Source organism: Nicotiana tabacum, chromosome 19 (assembly GCF_000715075.1).
Source record: "Nicotiana tabacum cultivar K326 chromosome 19, ASM71507v2, whole genome shotgun sequence".
Taxonomy (NCBI): domain Eukaryota; kingdom Viridiplantae; phylum Streptophyta; class Magnoliopsida; order Solanales; family Solanaceae; genus Nicotiana; species Nicotiana tabacum.
The window spans coordinates 101,291,099-101,316,030 of record NC_134098.1 but is presented as its reverse complement, the minus strand read 5'-3'; the positions used below and the strand labels follow the sequence as shown (position 1 = coordinate 101,316,030).

The 24,932-nt window shown below is 40.3% G+C and overlaps 1 protein-coding gene and 1 pseudogene across 2 annotated transcripts; both read left to right on the top strand.

Annotated features, from left to right (window-relative positions):
• The first annotated feature begins 473 nt into the window (after window positions 1-473).
• On the top strand, window positions 474-3,441 carry LOC107811890 (2-methylene-furan-3-one reductase-like). Of its 2 annotated transcripts, XM_075238283.1 has the most exons (3): window positions 474-2,065; window positions 2,435-2,908; window positions 3,013-3,441. In XM_075238283.1, exons 2-3 carry the CDS (start codon window positions 2,443-2,445, stop codon window positions 3,303-3,305), a joined length of 759 nt encoding a protein of 252 aa, XP_075094384.1. In that variant the 5' UTR covers window positions 474-2,065; window positions 2,435-2,442; the 3' UTR covers window positions 3,306-3,441. The 2 variants fall into 2 exon arrangements, with proteins under 2 accessions (XP_075094384.1, XP_016492369.1); XM_016636883.2 differs by lacking the exon at window positions 474-2,065 and having other exon boundaries at window positions 2,255-2,908.
• Window positions 3,442-4,915: 1,474 nt separating this feature from the next.
• LOC142173619 (cytochrome P450 704C1-like) lies at window positions 4,916-24,288 on the top strand (annotated as a pseudogene).
• Window positions 24,289-24,932: the final 644 nt, after the last annotated feature.

Sequence of the window (24,932 nt, the reverse complement as noted above, 5' to 3'; positions counted from 1 at the left end):
CATTGATGACAAGATGTGGGAAGCGAGAATCAGATGGTTCGGACATATACAAAGGAGAAGCCCGGATGCCCCGATAAGGAGGTGCGAGCGGATGACTTTGGAGGATACGAGAAGAGGTAGAGGACGACCTAAGAAGTATTGAGGAGAGGTGATCAGGCAGGCAGAATATAGCGAGACTTCAGATTTCCGAGTACAAGGCTCTTGATACGAAATTGTGGAGGTCGAGTGTTAGTATTGTAGGTTAGGAGGTAGTTGAGTATCCCTTACTTCGTACCTTTGTGAGGCTAATGATTTTGTCGATGTCAACTAGTGGCAATATTATGTCTTACTGCTCTTTTGTTTTCCATAGTGCCGGGTCTATGTATTGTCTATCGCATTTGCTTTGCATCTACTTTCTCATTTCTATGATGTTATTTTTCCTATGATTTCTATTGGTGATACTCATATTGTCTCTTTTCATCTTCTTGAGCCAGGGTCTTTCGGAAACAGTCTCTCTACTCCCTCGGGGTAGGGGTAAGATCTGCGTATACAGTAGCCTCCTCAGACCTCACTAGCGGGATTTCAATGAGACGTTGCTGTTGTTGTTGTTTCTCAAGATATGCGAGATTTTTAATATAAACGAAATTTTAAGAGCCAATGTAATTCGGCTCTTCCTTGCTTCATTTTTTTCGCTAATTAATTTTAAAAATACTTTTGAGCATCAAACTAGTGTTTGATCAAACTTTTGAAAGTACTACTAATGTATTTTTCTTAAAAGTACTTTTCAAAAAATTATTTTAAAAAATCTATTTTTTCAGCTTCTCAAAAACTATTTTTGCTTCGACCAACTTTTTACAATTGGCCAAACACCTTAACGTTAGGAAAAAAAGCATGTTTGCCGTAATAAACACTTTTGTCCCTAAAGAAACTTGGTCAAGGCTATAAATTTTTAATTAGGAGCTGATTATATGAATTCAAATGATTTGTCATAGTTATATATGCTGACCATCAACGGATCAACCTATCACAATCTTTCGTACTATGTTTTGCAAAGATCACGTATCCCATGATTTTGCTAATGTATGGAAAATTCTGAAGTGATTTTACTGCTCAGTGTAATTGGGATTAGTTTAATATAGTCATTCGTTCTTTAAAATATAAAAAAAGTGCTAATCAAATCATCGAAAAACACATGACCCAAGCTTAGAGCCAATTGGTAAAACTAATGAAACATGTCATATGGATTTGTTCCTGTCAAGAATTTGCATAGTTACCTGGGGGTCGTTTTCTTTCTTTTCATTATTTTCTTTTTCAAGAAACTAATTTCTTGAGCAACATAAATTTTCAAGAAACACTTAGCCTCAGTTATTCATGCATAGAAACAAAATAAATCATCATTAAACCTGTAGCCCCTTAAGTGGAACTCACTTTCACATATTACAATGGATAACTAACTCTCAATTTACCTATTAGTCCTATGATCATGTTTTCATAAATAAAGATATTAATTGTATCTTCCGAAAATTCATGTCATTTTGATTTGTTCTATTTTTTCATGATGTTGTTATTTTTCTTATGGTTTCTGTTGGTGGTACTGATATTGTCTCTTTTCGTCTTCTTGAGCCGAGGGATTTTCGGAAACAGTGTCTCTACTCCTTCGGGGTAGGGGTAAGGTCTGCGTATACACTACCCTCTCCAGACCCCACTAGTGTAATTTTACTGGGTCGTTGTTGTTGTTGTTTGAATTGTTCTGTTCCCCTCATGTTCTTGCATCACATCCTTATTATTTCCTCCTCTTTGAACAGCATTTATATCCTTTGCCTTGAATTTTCTTACCACTTCAGATCTTGTCAAGTCTTGAACTGCAAAGATGAAGTTTTTGCTTGGAGTACAAAACCCTGCAGAGAGACAATTGCAAAAGGTTTGGATGTATAAAGAATATGGTCCTAAAGAAGTACTCAAACTAGAAGACTTCCCAATTCCTTGTCCTCAACATGATCAACTACTTGTTCAAGTCAAAGCTGCAGCCTTGAATCCTATAGATTTCAAGTTCCGCCAACGACCCATTGTCCCTTTAGATTTTCCTGTGAGTATATACTCCTACTTATGATCACAGGCACAAGAATCATTCCCTCCATCCTTAAAATAGCTTAGAGAGGACCATCACTTGCATGCGCCGCGACTCTTTTTCATCCAAAAACTATCTGCATAAGAGCCTATAGACGGAACCAGAATTTAAACTTGATAGGTTCTTTTTATGTTCTTACCACTAAATCCATCGCACTTCTGAAATTATGTGTTCCAGAATTTAATATTTATTGAAATTTAGTAATTCTTCACCACATTTAGGTAAGTTCCTTGGAAGAAAAGTTGGATTCAGCTGAACTTATGGAACGCATATTGTGTTCAACTCTGTTGACAACATATCATAATGAATATCAGGATGTTTGTGCAGGTTGTGACATGGCTGGTGTTGTGGTGGGAAAAGGAGATTCTGTATCAAGATTTGAGATAGGTGATGAGGTTTATGGGAACATTCAAAATTTCACCAAAGATAAAATAAAGCAGCCTGGGACATTAACAGAGTTTATAGTAGTTGAGGAGGAATTAGTGGCAAGAAAGCCAAAAAAAGTTTCATTTGAGGAAGCAGCAAGCTTGCCTGTGGCACTTCAAACAGCAATTGAAGGTTTCAAAACAGCAGGTTTTAAGAAGGGGCAGAGTGTTTTTATAGTTGGTGGTGCTGGTGGTGTTGGATCCTTGGTTATTCAACTGGCCAAGCAATTGTATGGGGCTTCTTTTGTTACAGCAACTACTAGTACTACCAAAGTGGAGTTTGTCAAAAGTTTGGGAGCTGACAAGGTTGTTGATTATACACAAACTAGATATGAAGACATTAAGGAGAAATATGACCTTGTCTATGACACAATAGGTAACTTTTGTTCATTTTTTTTTTTTTGTCATTTTAAACCATCTTCTACTAATGTTTTTTCTATGTGCAGTTTTTTCTCATCAAAATTGTAAACTTGTTATTAGGTGACTCCAAGAATTCCTATGTGGTGGCCAAAGAAGAAGCACCAATAATTGACATAACTTGGCCTCCTTCAAATCCTAATGCAATGCATTCAAGCTTGACAATAAGTGGAGAAGTTCTTGAGAAGATTGAACCATATCTAGAGAATGGAAAGCTAAAGGCAACAATTGATCCTGCAAGTCCATTTCACTTCTATGAAGTTATCGAGGCGTTTAGTTACTTAGAAACTGGAAGAGCCAGAGGAAAAGTAGTGATCTCTCCATTTCCCTCGATACATGAGGATGAATTCTTGTGATATATGTCAGCAGTCTATCTAGTAACCTCCCGTCCTCTCGTTTGTCTTGTAAAAGTAGTTTAGCGAAAAAATGAGTTCCCAAGCAACTTCTTAATGTATTACTATGTGGTGAATATAATGAAGTATTTCAAAGGTCAATAATGTGTAAATTTCTTCTTTTCCTTGACTAGGCGCAACCAGCTAGAAATGAATAGATTTTGTAAATCCTTGAGAAAAAATTATCTTCCTGCGATATTAACAGAAACCTTGAGGCTACACCCTGCGGTCCAAATACAATTTTTTGTCCAAAAACAGGATTTGTCTACTCAGAACAGCAATTGTGAGGGGTGTGTCATCGGCTAGAGTTGATCTTATTCATGCTCGGATCTATTCCATGTGTTACTCTCTTATGCTACGATGGGATGTGAGATTATTTGACTATCCACCCGTATGATGTGGTCCTGTTTAGGCCTTGTGGCGATATTTGAGCGAGATGGCTCTTGAGATATTGAGTTGTTCATTGCACCTTAATCGTGCTTTGGAAACAAAATTCTAGAATGCCTTATATTGTCCCTTATTTGGCTTCTGCTCCAAGATAAGAACTTCTTTAATACTGTTCCTTACATGGCTGCATCATATTACCTTTTCTTTAACTTGTTGGTTTATTTGATTTACATGCCGGTCCTCGAATATGCACAGGCAAAGAGCTTTCCTGTAATATGGCCATTAATTTGGCTTCTTCTCAAGCGGGGGCCAAATTTTCATGACATTTGCAATAACATAATATCCACTAAGATAAATTTGTGAATCATGACATTTGTCATAACATAATATCCACTATTAGGCCAAGAATTTCTTGCTATAAATAGAGGAGTTTCTCCTCATTTGAAAACACACCAATTCAAGAGTTTTTCACTCTTGTCTTTCTTTCTCCTCCTTTATTTCATTATAGAGTATTTTGTAAGAGAGTGAGTGTTGGGAAACACTTGTGTGAACCCTTTCTTTGGAGTGATCTTGTGAGGTTATTCTCTTGGGGTATTTGGTAATTAGAGTATTTACTCTAATTTTGTACTCTCTTTTGTACTCTTGTTGGTATAGTGAAATTGTTTCTCTCCGCTTGTGGACGTAAGTCACCTTGACCGAACCACGTTAAATTTGTGTCTTCTTTATCTTCTTTAATTACCGTTATTATCAACTTGCGTTGTCTTTGTTATTATCATTATAACGTTATTTGGCTAAATTCCGTACTACTCGATTTCCCGATCCTAACATTTCCCTTTTAAAAAAAAATTAATGATAAGACAAAAAATGAAGTAGTAGCTGATGCATCGAAATTTACAAAGACTTCCTAAAACACATAATATAGTCATGCAGAGCTCCCTCAAAGAATAAAAAACTTAACTAATTAACGACATTGTACCTAGAATTCAAATGGAGTATTTAATTTTATTTGGAAAACAGTGCTTTCTGCTGAGGAAGCCTAATCACGTTTTCCATATTTGGAATGCAGATAAGACATGCATTTTGGTTCTGACGAGGAAAAAAACCTCTCGATCCTTTTCATCGAAAAGAAATAAGGAGAGCATTACGCATCCAACGATATAGTCTAGCGGTAATGCGGGATAAAAACTATGGCACCCCAAGGTTCAAATTCCCGTGTAGGCAAAAATTAAATTATTTCTTCTCATCTATCTAAACTTTGACAGGCAGCGTTACTCAGTACTCGTGCTAGTGGAAGATATGTATTGGTAGAATAGTCGATAGATGCACAGGGTAAACTAGTTTAATAAAATGTCATACATATAGACAGTCTTGTTTGTTACAAGTAAGAAAAGAGAGGCCAAGGGGTAACAAATCTTGACGCGGAAGTGGAAATTAGGAACTTTAATTCATCTTCAGACCAGAAAACTACTAGGGAAACATGGCAAGAAGAGATTATACCATCCAATTGTTGACACCATTTTCAATCAGCTTCTCAACTTCCACAGGCTGTACCACTATATGATTGATCTTGCTGGCAAGTACAGAACTTACAGATTGATTAACCCTTTCAGGAATGAGATTTATACTGCTGACCCTGCTAACGTTGAGTACATTCTCAAAACAAACTTTAACAATTATGGCAAGGTACGCCATTTTCTAGAAATCCAAAGAAAAACCATTTTTTATGTTGGAACTTTATTTATTTTGTTCAGTAATTTAATTCTGTATATAGGAGAAATATCTATAACGAGTACAACTGATGTTCATTTTCGTCGTACTATGAACATATTTATGTTATAATATCATCACCAACTTTAGTTAATAATAGACTATTCAAGTTGTTAGCATCCAATTGTATTCAAAAACTTATAGTAGAATATAGGGCTGCTGCAGTTTCAGCCTGATACATGAGAATTTAAAAGTCACTTTGCTTGGAGTTGTCTACCTTTAGCTTCTCAATTATTACACTACAGGAAACAAGGTTTTCAGTAAGGATAAGTAAGTGTCACGAGTCGGCGCAATAGGTGATAGTTTCCAACCGGTCAGTTGGAAAGTTCCTGTATAAATTGTCGGATCCTCAAAAACAGCGAATTATATGTCACCGCAACAGTTTTGAGTAGCGACTACCTTAAAAAAAATCTTTACTTTTTGTGGCAAACTTAGTTGCCATAAAGTTAAAAATAAAACAAATAAGCTTTTGTGGCGACTAAGATCGTCACAAAAGAAAACAATGAGCCAAACAAGACTAAAGGTAGGTCGCAACTGGAAAATTCGACGTGTACTACCTTTGGTGGCGACTAAAGAGGTCGCCGCCAAATGTCGCCACTAAAAATTGAGTTGTTAGAAATTTTGGGTAAAGTTGAGCTTTCCATCCGTTGCAGTTCATTGAGTTTCTTTTTCCGCTATATTGAACACCCATTCATATCTATTGACGGGAAGATCCTCATCAAATAATAGAATCTTTTTCTTTTCTAGTATTTTTATGGGATTGTTACACAAGTAGCTGATCAAATTCAATATTTATTTATTTTATAAATTTATTTACCCGAAAAATCGGATAACATTAAATTTAGATATGGTTCTAAGGGTATGCAAATTCCTTTGATACAAAATAACAATACAGGTATTTTTGCTATAAAATGGGAATGATGGACGGAAAGACTGAAATGAGTTAGAAAAACAAGCACAATGAAATCTTAATGTATCTTGGAGGACCTGCGTCTATTGCAGTCTATCCCCCTTTTTATAGTAGAGGGTCACTGCTTTATCTATAACAACATAATAAAATAATACATATAGTGGAGGACCCATGATGGTTTGTCTCTTCCTTGATTCTCGCCAAGATTCTCTCCCTCGGTGCGGTTGTAACGGTTCTTATCTGCGAGCTTGGCACTGGCTCGAGCTCGGTGTTAGATCGAACCTCCAGTCTTGGTTCGAGCTCGGTTCTGCCTTGGGGCATCGATATTCGGAGCCTGTGTCGATCGGTGTTGCCCCGTAGTCCGATTCGAACACGGGCTCGATAATGATATCGAGTTTTGCCGTTGATTGGTCTTATAGATCGAAGCTCGACGTCCCTACTTCGGAATTCGTCTAAGCTTATTATGTGGATACCCTTCGATTGAAATGTCATTGTCTCGACCGATTTTTATGACTGAGAATCGATTTTGACTGTATACAAATAGTCCCCTCGTTTCTCAGAAAGGATGTAGCAAGGAACGATATGATTTCCCTGCGGCTCGATCAAATTTATGCTGACGTTTCTATCGAACCCGATCTTGACGTATGTGATAGCTGTCCCATCGGCTCGGTTTTACCGAAGCATTTAATGTGTGTCAGACGGTGGTCGGCCACCGCTGATACCGATTCGTCATGCCTTAGTCTATAAATAGTCTTTCCATACAACCTTTACCACTTTTGCGCCTTCTCTTCTTCCAAACTTTCTTATTTATCCTCTCTATTTCGCTGCTACGGGGCCGCCCATACCAGAATTTTGGTGATGTCTATTTCTTCACCTTCCTTTTTACTCTTTCCTTTCATATCAATGGCGAAAATTTCCAAAACCATACCTTAGAAGGAGAAAGCTTCTTCCTCACGGCCGTCTGATGATAAGGCACCGGTGGAGCCGTCAGTTCATGACTATGTTCCTGGCCTGTGCACTTTGAAGACCGATTTTAAGGTGGAGAATCCTTCCTCCGTTCCGGGTTGATGTGAACATGTATCGATGTATACGTGCTCTATAATGGAGGATCACCTCGAGGTCGTCAGAAAAGACTGCAACTGGGGTTCCGAGGTCGTGTTGCAAATTTCATCTTCCGATGAGAGTGTTACCACTTACGTGGAGGGTTTTTTAAGTGTTTATACTTATCCATTCACACTGGGACCCGTCGACCCTGTGATTATTGATTTCTGCAAAAGGTATCAAGTCACCCTTGGCCAAATTCATCCCTCTTTATGGCGTATAGTGATCTTATTGCGCTTCTTCTCTATCAAAGCCGGGGGTGGATTTTTCTCTGAACCACCTCATACGACTGTATCGGCCTCAGATCTTTCGAGGACTAATCAGACTTCATCGTCGGGCATCGAAGGCTTTGATGTCGAGCATCGATGAAGACAAGGATCGGGGTTGGATGTGTCGTTATATTCGAGTGAGGACCCGTGATCTCATTCCAGAGGAGAAGATGTCATTCCCTGAAGAATGAAATTTTGATCGTAAGTGATTTTTGTTCACTTTCCATGTCCTTTTTCGATTTTTTCTGATGTCCTTCCCTGATGTTCAGCTGCCCCTTGGATGCCACAAGCGGTGCCTGACCTCGAGGACTGGGTTCAGAAGTTAGTCTCGACCTCCTCTTACGCCGAGCGTGCTTGGCGTGATTTGGCAAAAGGCAGATGGAAGGCCAAGAACCATGGTGAGGTTTGCTTCTTGTTTCCTTCGAAGTATTCTTTGCGTTCTATTCGTTATCGATTTCCTTTTGTGCAGGCGTAACCAGGGATGTTGCTTTGAGGCCTTTGAGCAGTGAAGAAGGGAAAAGGTCCCTAGTCCCTAAACAGGGGGAAGATAAGAAGCGAAGAGCTTCCTCTCGGTCAGAGGACCCCAAGCCCAAAACTCGAGGGGTGAGGAGAAAAGCAATTGCCCTTTCGATTGACTCGGTCCAACGACTAAGAGAAGAAGAAGAAGAAAAAGAAGAAGAAGAAGAAGAATAAGAAAATAACTCCTCGGCTTTGGTAGTCCGATCTACGGAGGCCATCGAGGTTGCCAGAGCTCCCGAGCCGATGGCGGTAGTGCCTGTCGGGGTTGTTTCCGAAGACCTGAGTCTCGGCCGGAGTACTCCGAGTGATTTGCTCGGGTCTATGACAATGGGTCATTCGCCTTCTCTTCCATCTTTTTCTAAGGAGGCGTTGAAGGAAGCTCGAGAGTTGAAGACTCCCGATATTGGCGCAGGATCTAGTGTAGGGGATCCTTTTAGGGATTGTTTTACTAGAGTCAACGATGGTTCTGATATCGATGATGCTTCTCTTTTATTAGAGGAGACTCAGCGTTTCATTACTCGGGTAATAATTCTTCCATACTTGGTTTCTTTGTTCTTTTCCATACTTGACTCGTGTTTCTTACTGTGCAGGCCATTAGTAGGTTTCGAGTCGATCTTAGCCAGTGTGAGGCCGAGCTCCGGAAGGTCTCAGGTGAGAGAGATGCCCTGCGGCTTCTTTGCAGCCAAAAGGACGAGGCTATAAAAGACCTCCAAGCGGATTTGGCTAAGGTCCGTGAAGAAGGGGTCGAGCTTGATAAGCATGTGAGCCTCGTTCTGTTAAAGTATGGGTCTGACTCAACCATGGAAGTTAACCCTTCGTTGTCTCAGTTGCAGCAAAAGATCGAAAAGATCGGGTTACTTCTAGAAGAAGTCGATCAAATCCGAGCTGAATGCAATCGGTGGAAGGAGACCCTCGACCGCCTGGCAGCGAATAAAGAAACCATCTTAACAAAATTATTATCGGCTGATGTTCAACTTCGAAGTATCAAGCAAAAGGGGTCGGTTCAAGCTAAGAAGATCGAGGAGCTTGAAACACGACTTGCTGAGGCTAAGGCGGAGGTTGAGTCATCGAAAGTCTTGGCGGATAAGTCCATTGCTGTATATCGGGCTGATGCTGAGGCTGCTCAGATGGAGGCCCGAGAAGCGGCGAAGACCGCCGATGCTCGAGCTCATTGGGTTGCCGAACTTGCTAAGTGTAGGTCTCGGAGGGAGACCCTCGAGGAGATACACGCTCGAGGTTTCGACCTTACCGAAGAGGTAAAAAAAGGCAAAAGAGCTCGAAGCGGAAGCTGAATCCTTGGCTTCTGATGATGATGATGATGATGCTGGTAGCAAAAGCGAATCCGAGGACGGGGAAGAGCTCGACCAGGAAGCTTAGTTTCTAATTCTTCATGTTTGTAAATTAATCACGTAGGCAATTTTTGTATATATATGTATAACGAGGTCGACTTGTTTTTGTTTTGTGAAGACTTTTAATCGAATGTTGACCTTGTAGTCTCTCTAATCGATCAGATTTGTAGCCCCTGGGTTTGCTTGTTGAGTCGATGATTCAAACTTTAAAGGAACATAATATGTAGGTGTAATGTAATGGTTGAGTTAATGTAAACTCAGAGTAAAAGTAGCTTATTAGCCGTCGAGTGAATGTTTTGAACTTGAAATATTGTAGCCCGTAGGCGTAATGGTCGAGTGAGTGCTTGCTCGAACTCGGAATAACAGTAGCCCGTAGGCTTAATAGTCGAGTGAATGTTTCGAACTTGAAATATTGTATCCCGTAGGCATAATGGTCGAGTGAGTGTTTCTCGAACTCGGAATAACAGTAGTCAGTAGGCTTAATAGTTGAGTGAATATTTCGAACTCGAGATAATGTGGCCCGTAGGCTTAATAGTCGAGTGAATATTTCGAACTCAAGATAATGTGTCCCATAGGCGCAATGGTCGAGTGAGTATTTTGAACTCGAGATAAAGGTAGCCCGTAGGCTTAATAGTCGAATGATTGTTCCAAACTTGAAATATCGTAGCCCGTATGCATAATGGTCGAGTGAGTGCTTGCTCGAACTCGGAATAACAGTAGCTCGTAGGCTTAATAGTCGAGTGAATGTTTCGAACTCGAGATAATATGGCCCGTAGGCTTAATAGTCGAGTGAAGAACTCGAGATAATGTGGCCCGTAGGCGCAATAGTCGAGTGAGTGTTTCGAACTCGAGATAAAGGTAGCCCGTAGGCTTAATAGTCAAATGATTATTTCGAACTCGGAATGAAAGTAGCATGTAGGCTTAATGGTCGAGTGAGTGCTTGCTCGAACTCGGAATAACAGTAGCCCGTAGGCTTAATATTCGAGTGATTATTTCGAACTCGGAATGTAAGTAGCCCGTAGGCTTAATGGTCGAGTGAGTGCTTGCTCGAACTCAGAATAATAGTAGCCCGTAGGCTTAATATTCGAGTGATCATTTCGAACTCGGAATGAAAGTAGCCTGTAGGCTTAATAGTTGAGTGAATCTTAATTATGGTTGCACAATAAATCTCAAGTCATTGCACATGTGTTTATGTTTGGGCCAATCTATATGAGCATGGTTCATTTTGACCATTTGGCTCTTACAATTTTTCCTGTTGGAACCCTATTGTTGTGAGATGACTTTCTTGCATCTGAACTCGATGTATTTGAGGGCCCTGATGCCCCCCGGTATTCGGTATTCGAGGTCGATTGGAAAGAGGCCTCGGATATTATTAGAAGTGCAACACGATCGATGGTTGCCTCATTAAAAACCTTGCCGAAAAACCCATTTGGGAGAAAACCGGTCTAAGGGAAAAAGAGTGCAATGCGTGCTTTTAAGCGAAAGATCTTATTCAGCTCTTGTTCGGACTTCTGCATGGGTTAGTTAGATGAATATGGAAAGGTCGTACCTTAGTAGTAGTACCGTTTTAGATGTGATACATTCCAACTGCTTGATAGTTGTTTACCGTTTATGATGTCGAGCCTGTATGATCCTTTTCCAACGTTCTCGAGCACCTGGTATGGTCCTTCATAATTTGGTCCTAATTTTCCTTCGTTTGGATTCCGAGTATTGATGGTGACTTTTCTTAACACTAAGTCCCCCGGCTTGAAATGGCGAAGTTTAGTTCTTCGATTATAATACCTTTTATTCGTTGCTTTTGGGTGGCCAATCGGATGGGGGCAGCTTCTCGTCCTTCATTCGATAATTCAAGGCTGGTGTTCATAGCCTCGTTATTTGATTCTTCCGTCATGAATTGAAATCTGGGACTAGGTTCACCGACTTCAACTGGTATCAATGCTTTGGAACCATATACTAAGGAGAATGGGGTCGCCCCCGTACTGGATTTTGACATTGTTCGGTATGCCCAAAAGACTTCGGGCAGGATTTCTCTCCATTTTCCCTTCGCGTCGTTCAATCTCTTCTTCAAGTTTTGAAGAATAGTCTTGTTCGTTGATTTAGAATCAGAGTTGCGGGTACGACCTGATCTTGCAGGCCGAGCTGTTCTACGACCCTCGATCTGATGATGTTGGCCGAGCTACCTGGATCAATTAACACACGCTTAATCTTAGTTTTATTCATGAGTACAGATATTACCAGTGCATCGTTATGGGGTTGGATGATTCCCTATGTATCTTCATCACTGAAGGACAAAGTCCCTATGGATGTATACTCTTGAGTTCGAGATCGCTTTTCCCTCACAATCGATGTTTTAGTGCATTTAAGCATCAGTCCCTGAAGGGCATCGACGCCGCCGATGATCATGTGAATGACGTGTTGCGGTTCTTCTGGTTCGTTTTACTTGCCGAATTCCTTGTTCCTAAAATGGTTCTTCGCCCTATCACTCAAAAATTCCTGAAGGTGTCCTTTGTTAAATAAGAGGGCCACTTCCTCTCTTAGTTGCCTGCAATCTTCCGCTCTGTGGCCATGGGTGCCATGATATTCGCACATTTGATTGGGATTCCTTTGGGCAGGATCGGTCTGCATGGGTCGAGGCCATCTGGTATATTTGATGTGTCCGATGGCCGATACGATGGCGGATATATCAATGTTGAAGTTATACTCTGCTAATCGAGGGACTTCTATAGGATCAACATATTTATCAAAGCCGCTCTTGCTCATAAGTCCCCGAAAATTTTGCCCCCGATCAGTCCTTCGGTTGTTCCGAACCGTATCACGTGCTGAACCGTTGTTCATCCGATCTGTGTCGTACGGTTGGTATCGGTCTCTATTCGACCTTTGTTCTCTGTTGATTTCCCTCTGATTTTTAGTGGTTGTGTGGTTCTGACGTACGGGCCCATACGGAGCTCCCAATTGATCATCTTCAACCCTGATTTTTGATTGGTACCGGTTGCGTACATCTGCCCAAGTTATTGTTGGGTACTCGATCAAATTTTGTTTCAGCCGACATGATGCTGTCGAACTTAGCCCGTTCAGTCCTTGGGTGAAAGCTTGTACGGCCCAATCATCTGTGACCGGTGGCAAGTCCATACGTTCCATTTGAAATCGGGATACGAATTCCCTCAGCATTTCGTTACCCCTTTGTTTTACTTTGAAGAGGTCTGATTTCCTTGTTGCAACCTTTATGGCACCAGAATGTGCTTTTACGAACGAATCTGCTAACATGGCAAAAGAATCAATGGAATTTGGTGGTAAGTTGTGATACCAGATCAGTGCTCCCTTTGCGAGGGTCTCTCCGAACTTTTTCAACAACACGGATTCGATCTCATCATCCTCCAAATCGTTTCCTTTGATGGCACATGTGTAGGAGGTGACGTGTTCGTTAGGATTGGTTGTACCGTTATATTTGGAAATTTCGGGCATACGGGATTTTTTGGGAATTGGTTTTGGGGTCGCGCTCGAGGGAAAAGGCTTTTGTATGAATTTTTTCGAATCGAGCCCTTTTATCATTGGCGGAGCCCCCGGGATTTGATCGACCCTAGCGTTATACGTTTTCACTTTTTTGTCGTTGGCTTCGACTCGTTTTGTGAGTTCCTCGAGCAATTTAGCAATTTTAGGAGCGGTCCCCGATTCCTCCTCGTTTGATTTCACTACGTTGGGCTCCGTTCTGGGGGTGACTTCTCGAAGAAGCGAATTGGAGTTCGGCCCGCTTTGCATATGAGTTCGGCTCTACAACTGAGCTATCGCTGCTTGTTGGGCTTGTAACATTTCGAAAATCATACGCAAGCTGACCCCAATTTCCCCCGTGTTGTTGGTGTCTCGGACTATGGGTCGAGCACCGCCCTGAACGCTTCTTTCCGGTTCAGAACGCTGATTCGCTTCTAGAGCTATTTGTGAATTGATATCCAATGGTACTTCGGCTCGAATTTCGGGTTCTTCGATTCGAGCCTCGTTGCCGTCGTCAGGTAGTCTTCCGGCCCCGGGCGCCAAGTTGTTGGTTTCATCTTGAAGGCCGGCTTCGAGGTCGATAGGTAGAGCCATTACTGATTTGAAATTGTAAGCTGGAGTGTACTGTAGATTTATATCAAACAATCACTGTTACCCTTAGCCCCACAGTGGGGCCAAACTGTTTACCCGAAAAATCAGATAACATTAAATTTAGATATGGTTCTAAGGGTATGCAAATTTCTTTGATACAAAATGACAATACAGGTATTTTTGCTATAAAATGGGAATGATGGACGGGAAGACTGAAATGAGTTAGAAAAACAAGCACAATGAAATCTTAATGTATCTTGGAGGACATGCGTCTATTGCAGTCTATCCCCCTTTTTATAGTAGAGGGTCAATGCTTTATCTATAACAACATAATAAAATAATACATATAGTAGAGGACCCATGATGATTTGTCTCTTCCTTGATTCTCGCCAAGATTCTCTCCCTCGGTGCGGTTGTAACGGTTCTTGTCTGCGAGCTTGGCACTGGCTTGAGCTCGGTGTTAGATCGAACCCCCAGTCTTGGTTCGAGCTCGGTTCTGCCTTGGGACATCGATATTCGGAGCCTGTGTCGATCGGTGTTGCCCCGTAGTCCAATTCGGACACGGGCTCGATAATGATATCGAGTTTTGCCGTTGATTGGTCTTATAGCTCGAAGCTCGACGTCTCTACTTCGGAATTCGTCCGAGCTTGTCATGTGGATACCCTTCGATTGAAACGTCATTGTCTCGACCGGTCTTTATGACTGAGAATCGGTTTTGACCGTACACAAACCTCTAAACTCTATTTGTGCTATGAAATATTATACATGAATTATACATATATTATACATCAAGCGACTATTTATAGTTTAAGAGATTATGTGGGCGTCTATTTAAGTTAATTCTTCTTCTCGGGCGCAGGAGATTCATTTGACCTTTTCTTCCTTGTATAATGTGATTGTATCTCGATTCCTGTAAGAATTTGCAATCGTCTATGATAACAAGATGATGGTATAATTCTGCAGGGATGGTATAACTGCAGCAATCTAAAGGACCTGTTAGGGGATGGGATTTTCACAGTTAATGGTGATAAGTGGAGGGGAACAGAGGAAACTGTCGAGACACGAGTTCTCGAAAAGGGTTTTGAGGGATTTCAGTAGTGTGGTCTTCAGGAAAAATGTGGCAAAGCTTGCCAACATATTGTTTGAAGTTGCAAATTCAGACAATATGTTGATCAGAAGCCAAGTTAAGGGGCAATATAAGAACTGTTGATGCATTTGTGTCTAAGCTGATCCATAGCAAGACGGAGCAGATGAGTAAATCAGAAGCAAATTTATTTGTAGGTGAATCACTCTTTAGTTTCTTTTTTTTTTTTTTTTTTTTATATTTAGATGCTTAAACCGTATACCTACATTCAAGGTTTCTGCAATTACCGGGGCAGATCCAAGGTATTTGCGTGACATTATATTAAATGCAGGGGCGGCTCAAGCTCATACGAGGCCTAAAACGTAAAATCAAGTTTAATATGAGGCCTAAAGTGAAGTTTAATATGAATATATTATTTTTATTTGAAGTATATTCTTCTACCTTTTTGAGATACAAAGTTATTAATAATTTGTTGTCAACTTGTCATCAATTTCTTCCAATAATTCATTTTTAATTAATATTATAGTCAACACATTTAATATTTTTTGATACATTGTTGATCTTAGCTAAAATTTATCAATTTTAATTTTGAAAAATTTGTTTCCTTTGAAGAAAATGTTATAGGAAACCGATATCTATAAGCAATATAAACAGTTGGAAAAGAATCAAACCTTTTGATTTGATTGAGTATATACTATATAGTATATTTTACTTGTACTATTTTTTCTTGCCAAATCAATATCAATCACACGTTAAAAAAATTATTCATACAGTTCATTTTTAAGTAAGTCAAACTATTACTTTATTTACATACCTATAAAAATTCTTTCCTTTTATATGACAAAGTCTATTTTTCTACAAAAAAATTCTCAATTTTATTTTATTTAAATAATTATATACCTATTGTACTTTTAAAAAATAGGCCCCCCTAAATGCACATGCCTTAGTAGCAATAGCCTTAGAGCCGGCCCTGATTAAACTTAATTATAGCAGGTAAATATACAACAACAACAACCACCCTTGCTTGGTTTATATGTATGCTATGCAAGTACCCACATGTATAGGAGAAAGTAGTACAAGAGATTAAAGAAGCAGCAAATGAGAAAGAAGATGCCACAGAATATAATGACTCGCCTGGCCATTTTGAGTGTTGTAGCCTCGTTCCCCTGTTTAATACTTATTCTGTGCTCAATTATTGTTATGTGACTTGTCGGGGTGGTTGGTTTGGTTCCGGGGATGTTTCGGAATGAATTGGGACACTTAGTCCCAAGGTTAGAAGCCTAAGTTCAAAGAGTTGACTAGATATTGACTTATGTGTGAATAACTCTAGAATGGAGTTTTGATGGTTCCGATAGCTCCGTATGGTGATTGTGGACTTAGCAGCGTGTCCGGATATTGATTTGAAGATCCGTAGATAATTTTGACTTGAATTGGCGAAAGTTGGAAAAATAAAAGTTTGACCGAGAATTGACTTTGGAGTTACCGAGCTCAGATTTTGGTTCCGAAAGTTGGAATAGGTCCGTTGTATCATATATGACTTGTGTGTAAAATTTGAGGTTAATCGGAGTTGATTTGATTGGTTTCGACATCGATTGTAGAAGTTGGAATTCATTAGTTTTCATTAGGCTTACTGTAACGATCCAGCCGGTTGTTTCGGGAGTTATAGCCTTGTTTCCCCCATTTCTATTTTCTTTATGCTCTTAAGCTATAATATGATATGCCGGGTTAGTTGGTTTGGGCCCGGAGTGATTTCGGAGTGGTATGAGACACTTAGTCTTTTATTTAGAACCTTAAGTTGAAAAAGTCAACTGTATGTTGATCGATGTGTAAACGATCTCAGATTTAAATTCTGATGGTCCTGTTAGCTCCTTTAGGTGATTTTGGACTTAGCAGTGTGTCCGGAATGTGATTTGGAGGTCCGTGGTAGAATTAGGCTTGAATTGGCGAAATTGAAAATTTGACGATTTTTGGTCGTCAGTGAAAAATTTGATATCGGGGTCAGAATAAAATTCCGGAAGTTGGAATGGGTTTGTAGCGTGATTTGTGACGTGTATGCAAAATTTGAGGTCATTCAGACGTGGTTTTATTGGTTTCGGCATCGGTTGCCGAATTTGGAAATTTAGAAGTTCTTAGGCTTGAATCCGAGGGTAATTTGGTGATTTGATGTTGTTTTGAGTGATTCAAATGTTCGACTAAGTTTGCATGTGTTATATATGACTTGTTGGTATTTTTGGTTGAGGTCCCGAGGGCCTCGAGGTGATTCCGGGTGGTTAACGGATTTGTCGAAGTTGAAAAATGCAGCTGAAGCTGCTGCTACTTCTATTTTCGCACCTGCAGAAGGAGGAGTCGTAGGTGCGAGGTCGCTGGTGCGCAAGGGGAGTCCGCAGATGCGGAAAAGAGGGCACTAGGCAGACTTCGCAGAAGCGGAAGGAAATGCGCAGGTGTGCTACCGCAGGCGCGAGAATTTGAAGCACATATGCGGAAAATGGGAGGCCAAGGCTGGAGCGCAGGCGCGAAGAATTTGGACGCACATGCGAGCCCGCAGGTGCGAAACCTGAGCGCAGGTGTGGAGGCTGAGAGTTTAAGTGATTCTCGCAGGCGCGTGGAATAGGCCGCAGGTGCGAAAATCTGGACAGAATGTATAGATAGCACTTCGCGAATTTTGGTTCATTTCCACCATTTTCAAGTCGGTTTTTGGAGCTTTTGGAGTGATTTCGAAAGGTGATTCAAGGGCTATCAGTAAGGTAAGTTGCTTGAGCCCTAATACTTGTATACATGATGATTTTTCGTTGTTTAATCATTGTAATTAGTGAAAATGAGGGGTTAGGGCTTGGAATTTCTAAGAGTTTAATTTAAGGCTTTGAAGGACCAAAGGATGTCGGATTTTGATGAATTTGGTATAGTTAGACTCATGAGTGAATGAATTTTCTAGTTTTGTAAATTTTTTCGGATTTCGAGACGCGGGAACGAGGGCCGAATTTGAGCCAATTTCGGATTTTGGTATAATTTGATAGTTTTTCTTGTGAAATTTATTCCATTAGCGTATATTGATGTATTGTACTGATTGTAAATAGATTTGGAGCATTTGGAGGCCGAGTCCAGAGGCAAGAGCATTGCGGGGTATAGATTTGACCGGTTTGAGGCAAGTAACGATTGTAAATCTAGTCCTGAGGGTACGAAACTCCGAATTTTTTATCATTCTACTATTTTTAGTGACGCATATGCTAGGTGACGGGCGTGTGGGCGTGAACTGTTGGGGATTATGACTTGGTCCATCCCGTAGCAACTATAAAGTTTCATACTTTGTTGAAACTATATAATACTTGTATGTTTTAAAAAGAGTTATCTATAAATTGGGCCGAATGCCATGTTTGGGCCTTGTGCTAGTGCTGTTTGACCCTTAGGGGCATTTTCTTACTATCCTCTCACTGTTTTCGATTGAAAATCTATACTCAGTTATGGTTATACTTGTTTACTGCATAACTCAATTTTATGACTCTATTTTGATGCATATAAATGTTGTTTTAGGTCGAATGCCCTACTTTTACTGAAATGCCCGAGTGGCTTGAGAGGTTTATGACTGAGTGAGGTCGAGGGCCTGATTTGTGAGGATATTTATGGGATCGGGCTGCACGTCGCAGCATGTTGCATATTTATGGGATCGGGCTGCACGCCGCAGCATGTTGCATATTTAGGGGATTGGGTTGCACGCCACAGCATGTTTGATATCAGCCGAGGGCCTGATTATGAGGATGAGTGTGGATCAGGGCTGCCCGCCTGCAGCATACTTTATTATTATAGCACGTGAGTTGTCCGTGCAGATTATAGCGCTTGGGCTGAAGGAGCCCCTCCGGAGTCTGTACACACCCCCAGTGAGCGCAGGTACCTACTGAGTGCGAGTGCCGAGGGTCGAGTGCCGAGTGCTGAATGACTAGGAGGCATGAGTGATTGTAAGGTATGCCCGAGTGGCAAGAGTGATTGTAAGGTATGCCTGAATGGCACGAGTGACTGTGAGGTTTGCCCGAGGGGCTGTATATGAGTGATGTTTTGCCGGAGGGGCTGTTTATGATTTCATCATTTTTGCTCACCTTTGCATTTTTTATCTGTTGAAAAATATCTTTAAATGATTTTTACTGGAACTGGGTTTAAACGAGATATTTTGATTCAAATCCTGATTTTTAAAGCATGTGGTATTCTACGGAAATTTCCCGATATGAACGTTATATACTTTATTGCTTGTCACTACTACTCAGTCTTTATTTATTGTTGTTACTTACTGAGTTGGCGTACTCACGTTACTCCCTGCACCTTGTGTGCAGATCCAGGTGTAGGTGGACACGGTAGCGGTTGTTGATTATTTTGGTTGCAGATTTTCTCGGGGATAGTAAGGTAGCTGCTTGGCGACCGCAACCCCTGCTCTTCTCCCTTTTATCTTTCTCTAGTTGCATTTAGCTATTTTCCAGGCTGAGTTAGCCTTGATATTGTTAGACAGATTGTTGTAGATGCTCATGACTAGTGACACCCCGATATCGGGCTTTTCTTTTCCGCACGTTTATTTTGATTTGAACTCCTTTGCGAAGGTTTTTATGTTAAATAGCATTGAAATTATCTTTGAAATGAAACTATCGGTTTGTTTTGGAAATGAGTCGGCTTACCTAGTTCCACAATAGGCACCATCACGACAGGGGTTTGCTTGGGTCGTGACAGATTGGTATCAGAGCCTAGGTTACATAGGTCTCACGAGTCATGAGTGGGTTTATTAGAGTCTTGCGGATCGGTATGGAGACGTCTGTACTTATCTTCGAGAGGCTGCAGAACCCTTAGGAAAATTTCACTTTCTTGTATTATATCGTGCGAAATTGATTCAGCTTGAAACATAACTCTTTGAATTCCTTCCACGCATTCGTATGCGCACATGAGCGCTCGGTATCAGTTGTGCATCGCCGGCTTGTGATTCTATGAACGAGGTTCGAGGTGTGTATTATGTTTTTTGGTGATGGGCTAGTCTGGAGGACTTGAGGCCAGGTTTAAACCGTAGTTTTGGCTCAGTAGCTTCAGTTGTAACCTATACATTTGGACTCATATGTCCGGTAATGCCCCTACGAGTGGAATTTGTGGCTCGATGATCGGTGGAATAGTTTTGTGATGAGTATGATGTAACTGTGGGATGTGTTAAGATGATTTAAATGTGACGAGAAATGTTTCCTTGAAATGTAAAGGAAGGCCATTGGGCGCTTGATTTTCATTTTGATGTGACGTACGGTCTCGAGTGTGAATGTTCTGAAGGATCTTTCACGTTGTTAAATTTTGGGGCAAATTAAATTCTCATGTCTTGTCAATGAGTTTGGACTAAAGAAGAGTAAGTGATTGTGTAGTAATTGTGGTTGCGAATGGGTATTTTTGATGTTGATGGCTCGAGAAAGATGATCTTCGAAGTATTGGTTCAAGTGCGATAGAGATACATTTCGATTTGATGCAGCAGTTGGGTAGCAAAGTATGAGGGAAGACATGAAGGGAAGTGTTTCGCGGTGGATGAAGTACTAGCAGGTCAAGTAGGAGAAGTAGAGGTTGAGAAGTTTCTTAAAGGAGATGATTTAACCGAAGTAAGAGTGGCAGATTAGCATATGAATTCACTAGTAGGGCAGTCGTGCGCCTTGACTGCTTGGCGACCGCAACCCCTGATCTTCTCCCTCTTATCTTCCTCTAGTTGTATTTAGATATTTTCCAGGCTGAGTTAGCCTTGATATTGTTAGACATATTGTTATAGATGCTCATGACTAGTGACACCCCAATATCGGGCTTTTCTTTTTCATACTTTTGTTTTGATTTGAACTCCTTTGCGAAGGTTTTTATGTTAAATAGTATTGAAATTATCTTTGAAATGAAAATATCGGTTTGTTTTGGAAATGAGTCGGCTTACCTAGTTCCACGATAGGCGCCATCACGACAGGGGTTTGCTTGGGTCGTGACACTTACATTGGGTGCGATTCGTGTTTCTGATGTTGTTTGATATGATTTGAGGCCTCGACTAAGTTCATATCGTGTTTTAGGACTTATTGATATATTTTGTTAAGGTCCCGGGGGCCTCAGGTAGATTTCGAATGGTTAATGAATCGAATTTTAAACTTAAAAATGGCTAAGGAGTTCTGGACTAGTGCGATCGTACGTGCGAAGGATTTGGTCACAGGTGTGAGACCGCAGGAGCGTGGTTGGCATCGCAGAAGCAGATTTTGGCTGGGCTGAGGGAATGCACATGTGCGAGGTATTTGCCGTACCTGCGAGAGCACAGATGTGAGAATGGGAGCGTAGGTGCGAAAGGCGAGAGGCGGGCATTTTCCGCAGAAGCGGAGCCCAGGTCGCAGGTGTGACTCCGCAGATACGGAGTCTGGTCCGCAGAAGCAATGGCAGGGCCTTCAAGGGTAAACCGCAAAAGCGAAATTTGGCCGCACCTGCAGAACTGCAGGTGCGAGATGTCTAGCAGAGTTATAAGGTCGACGGTTAAGTCATTTTTCTCATTTTTAGACTTTGCAAGCTCGGTTGAAGGCGATTTTTGAGAGGGGTTTCGCGAGATTTCATGAGGTAAGCCACCTTTGGTCATTTTTATCTAATTATATTGATTACCCATTGAATTTCCCACCTAGTTTATGTGTTTTTAAGGTGGAATTTTGGGAGTTTTGGGCTAGGGATTGGAGAGTGAGAATTGGGGATTTGAGTGGCGATTTGGTGTCGGATTTGAGTAATTTTGGTATGGTTGGACTCGTGGTTAAATGGGTCTTCGGATTATGTAACTTTTGTTGAATTCCGAGACGTATGACTGGGGTTGACTTTTTTAGTTGACCTTTTGACTTTTGATTAAGAATATAGCATTTTTCATATAGAATTGATTCCTATAACTTGTGTTGATTGAATCGAGTTGTTTGTGGCTAGATTCAAGGCGTTCGGAGTCTGATACGCGAGGTAAGGGCTTATTAGAGTAGAGATCTGCGCGATTTGAGGTAAGTAACACTTCTAAATTTGGTCCTAAGGGTATGAATCCCTGAATTACGTGTTATGTGATTGGTATTAAGGCGACGCTCATGCTAGGTGACGGGCGTGTGGGCGTGATCTGTAGGGATTGTGACTCGGTCGATCCCGTGGAACTGTGTAGTCAAATAATCTTATCATTATCTATATATTCTCTATGTGTTAGAGTAATTGAGCTGGAGATTTATGTTAGGCTATATGTTTATTCTGTTGAGACCCACTGTGGTCATTTCTGTTGTTGAATTATTTGCTTAGATAGAAATTTTATACTCAATCACATTCATCATTTGCATATTATATCTTAGTCTCTGTTACTATTTATTGTTGTGTTATATATCATTGTTTGGGCTAATTGGCATGTGATTTGTGAGCTCGAGAGACTGGAGAGATTGATGACTGAGTTGGGGCCTAAGAAGCGTGTTGTGAGTGAGATTTGTGGATAGGGATACACGTCGTAGCAGGCTTTATGGATTATATGTGGATCGGGCTACACGATGCAGCAGGCCTTTTAGGCTTTATCACTATGGGATGCAGATGCACGCCGCAACAGGCCAAATTGGCTTATTATTAGCGCTTTGGCAGAATCCGCCCCTCCGGAGTCTGACATACCAGTAACGAGCGCATGTACCGTACAGTGCTGAATGACTGAGTGTATTGAGCTTAACTGTTAAACTTAGAAGCATGTCTACATTCATGTACTGTGTACTAGTGGTGGGCATAATACCGACCGAACCGAAAAAATTGTCTGAATCGTAAACTTCGGTTCATTCGGTTTCCATTTTTTTGGCTTATTCGATCGGTTTGCGGTTTATGTTTTTTTATAATTTCGGTGTTCGATTCGGTGTTCGATTTTGTAACTTCGATTTTTGATTAAACCGAAAAAATAAAGTTTTCTAATATGGGTCCTAGCCTCTGGGCTCCTCTTAAGGTCTAGCCCAACTTTTTTACATATTTACATTAAGAAATTTGAAGCCCAAACACACATAAAATCTCACAAATAAATATTGTTGGTATATTTTGGAATAATTCTAGAATATTGCATAACTAATTAGCGTATTTGGCTATATAAATAATATAATAGTGGTATAATATATACACATATATGTTTATTTATACATATTATTTACAAAAATTGCTGGTACATAATATTAAATGTATATTATGATACCTTACACGTTTATTTGTGAGTATATATCTGGATTTTTTTAAAAATAAATTTGAATGTTATAATCCTATAATTACACTTCTTTTAATCCTACCGAATTTTAGAGTAATAAAACGTATAATGGTAAGGATATTGTTATGATGAAAGAGAATGTGTGATAATTAAATTATGAGAGAGAATTATGAATAAATTGATAAGGATAACCGATGCCTTAATTTGAGATCATTATTTAACTTTAAAACATGTTTGCACGTAAACAATCTTTAAGATGCTATAAATGTTAATAAATCTATCATTTTTGAAAGAAATCTAAGCTGCTGCTCTTTATTAAAATAGCTTTTTATTAATGACCAACAATGTAAAAATCTCTATAAGTATCGCGTTTTCGAGTTTTAGCTGTACTAAAATATGAAATTAGTCATATTTTTTAGTAGAAAAAGTCTAATTTAAAAGCTCAATACGATAAGACCAAATCGACCGAATTGAACCAAAAGTCGACCGAACCGAATTAGCAAAAACCGAAGAAACCGAACTAATTTTGGTTCGGTTATTGGTGCACCAAATAGAAAACCGAACAAACTGAACCGAACTACATGTAAATTGAACTGGCCGACATTCCTGTACTATGTACCAACAAATTATGAGTTTCTCTGAGATATTATTGTCATATTTCCTGTCATTTTCATACTGTTAAACTCTGTATTTGGATTGTATTGGTTGAGCTCGTCACTGCTTTCAACCCCAAGGTTAGTCTTGTTACTTATTGAGTACTTTACTCATACTACACTCTGCAGTTCATGTGTAGATCCAGATACTTCCGGGCACGGAGGTTACTAGTGTTGGAGCTTATTCAGTTCGGAGACTATCGAGGTAGCTGCCTTGGCGTCCGCAGACCTTGACTCTCCTCCTTTATCTCTTAGTTTTATTTATACTGTTCTACCTTCCTAGATAGTGTTTCAGTTGTCAGACCGTGTTATTGTATAGATGCTCATGTACTCAGTGACACCCGAATTTTGGAAAATTATGTATTGAGTTGCGGTGTTTTCACCCCGTTATTATGAGATTTTATTTATTTAAACCTATTTCAGTATGTTTTGGAATTAAAGATGCCTGTATTCGTGAGTTGTCGGCTTGCCTAGTATAGCGATAGGCGCCATCACGGCACATGTAATTTTGGATCGTGACACAGACATAACGGATTTTGTTGCTAATGTGAGTGAAGATGCCCTTGAAAAGATGCAATATCTTCATGCAACATTGACAGAGACTCTTAGGCTCTATTCTCCGCGGGGATAAAAATTTAATACCGCTTATTCCTTGTTTGGTTATTAATTGTGGGATAAGTTATCTCAAGATTAAAAATAATAACAGAGATAACTTATACCTACGAGAGGGTGAAATAATAATTCCACGATATGCTTTCCCATGATAAATCAATAAAATTCACAATCACTGAATCACAGGATTAATACGGCAAGACTGCCCAGCATAACTTATCTTCAAAGCAAAGGACCCCTTAGTACCTATACAGTACTGACACATTAACTGGCTAAGTACATTATTGTGCTGATAAAACAGGCAGGGCCAATAATTTGTTTGGGAAAGGAGTTTGCTTACAGGCAGATGAAGATATTCTCTGCTGTGTTGTGACGTTACTTTGTTTTTAGGTTGAGTGATGACAAGAAGACTGTCAGCTACAGTACAATGATTAATCTTCACATCGACGGCGGACTTCATGTTCGTGTCTTTCATAGATAAGGCCATTAGAAAGAGTTTCCATAAATATGTTCAGTATTGGTCCCCAAGGATACTTCTACTAAACTTTGATTCATTCCCTTTGTGTTTTTATCACGTGTTGGATTGGGTTATGCGTTGATATACCCACTCTCTCCCCTTCCCCAACCCCTTCTTAGAAGAAAATACTAATAGCGTTTCTAAGG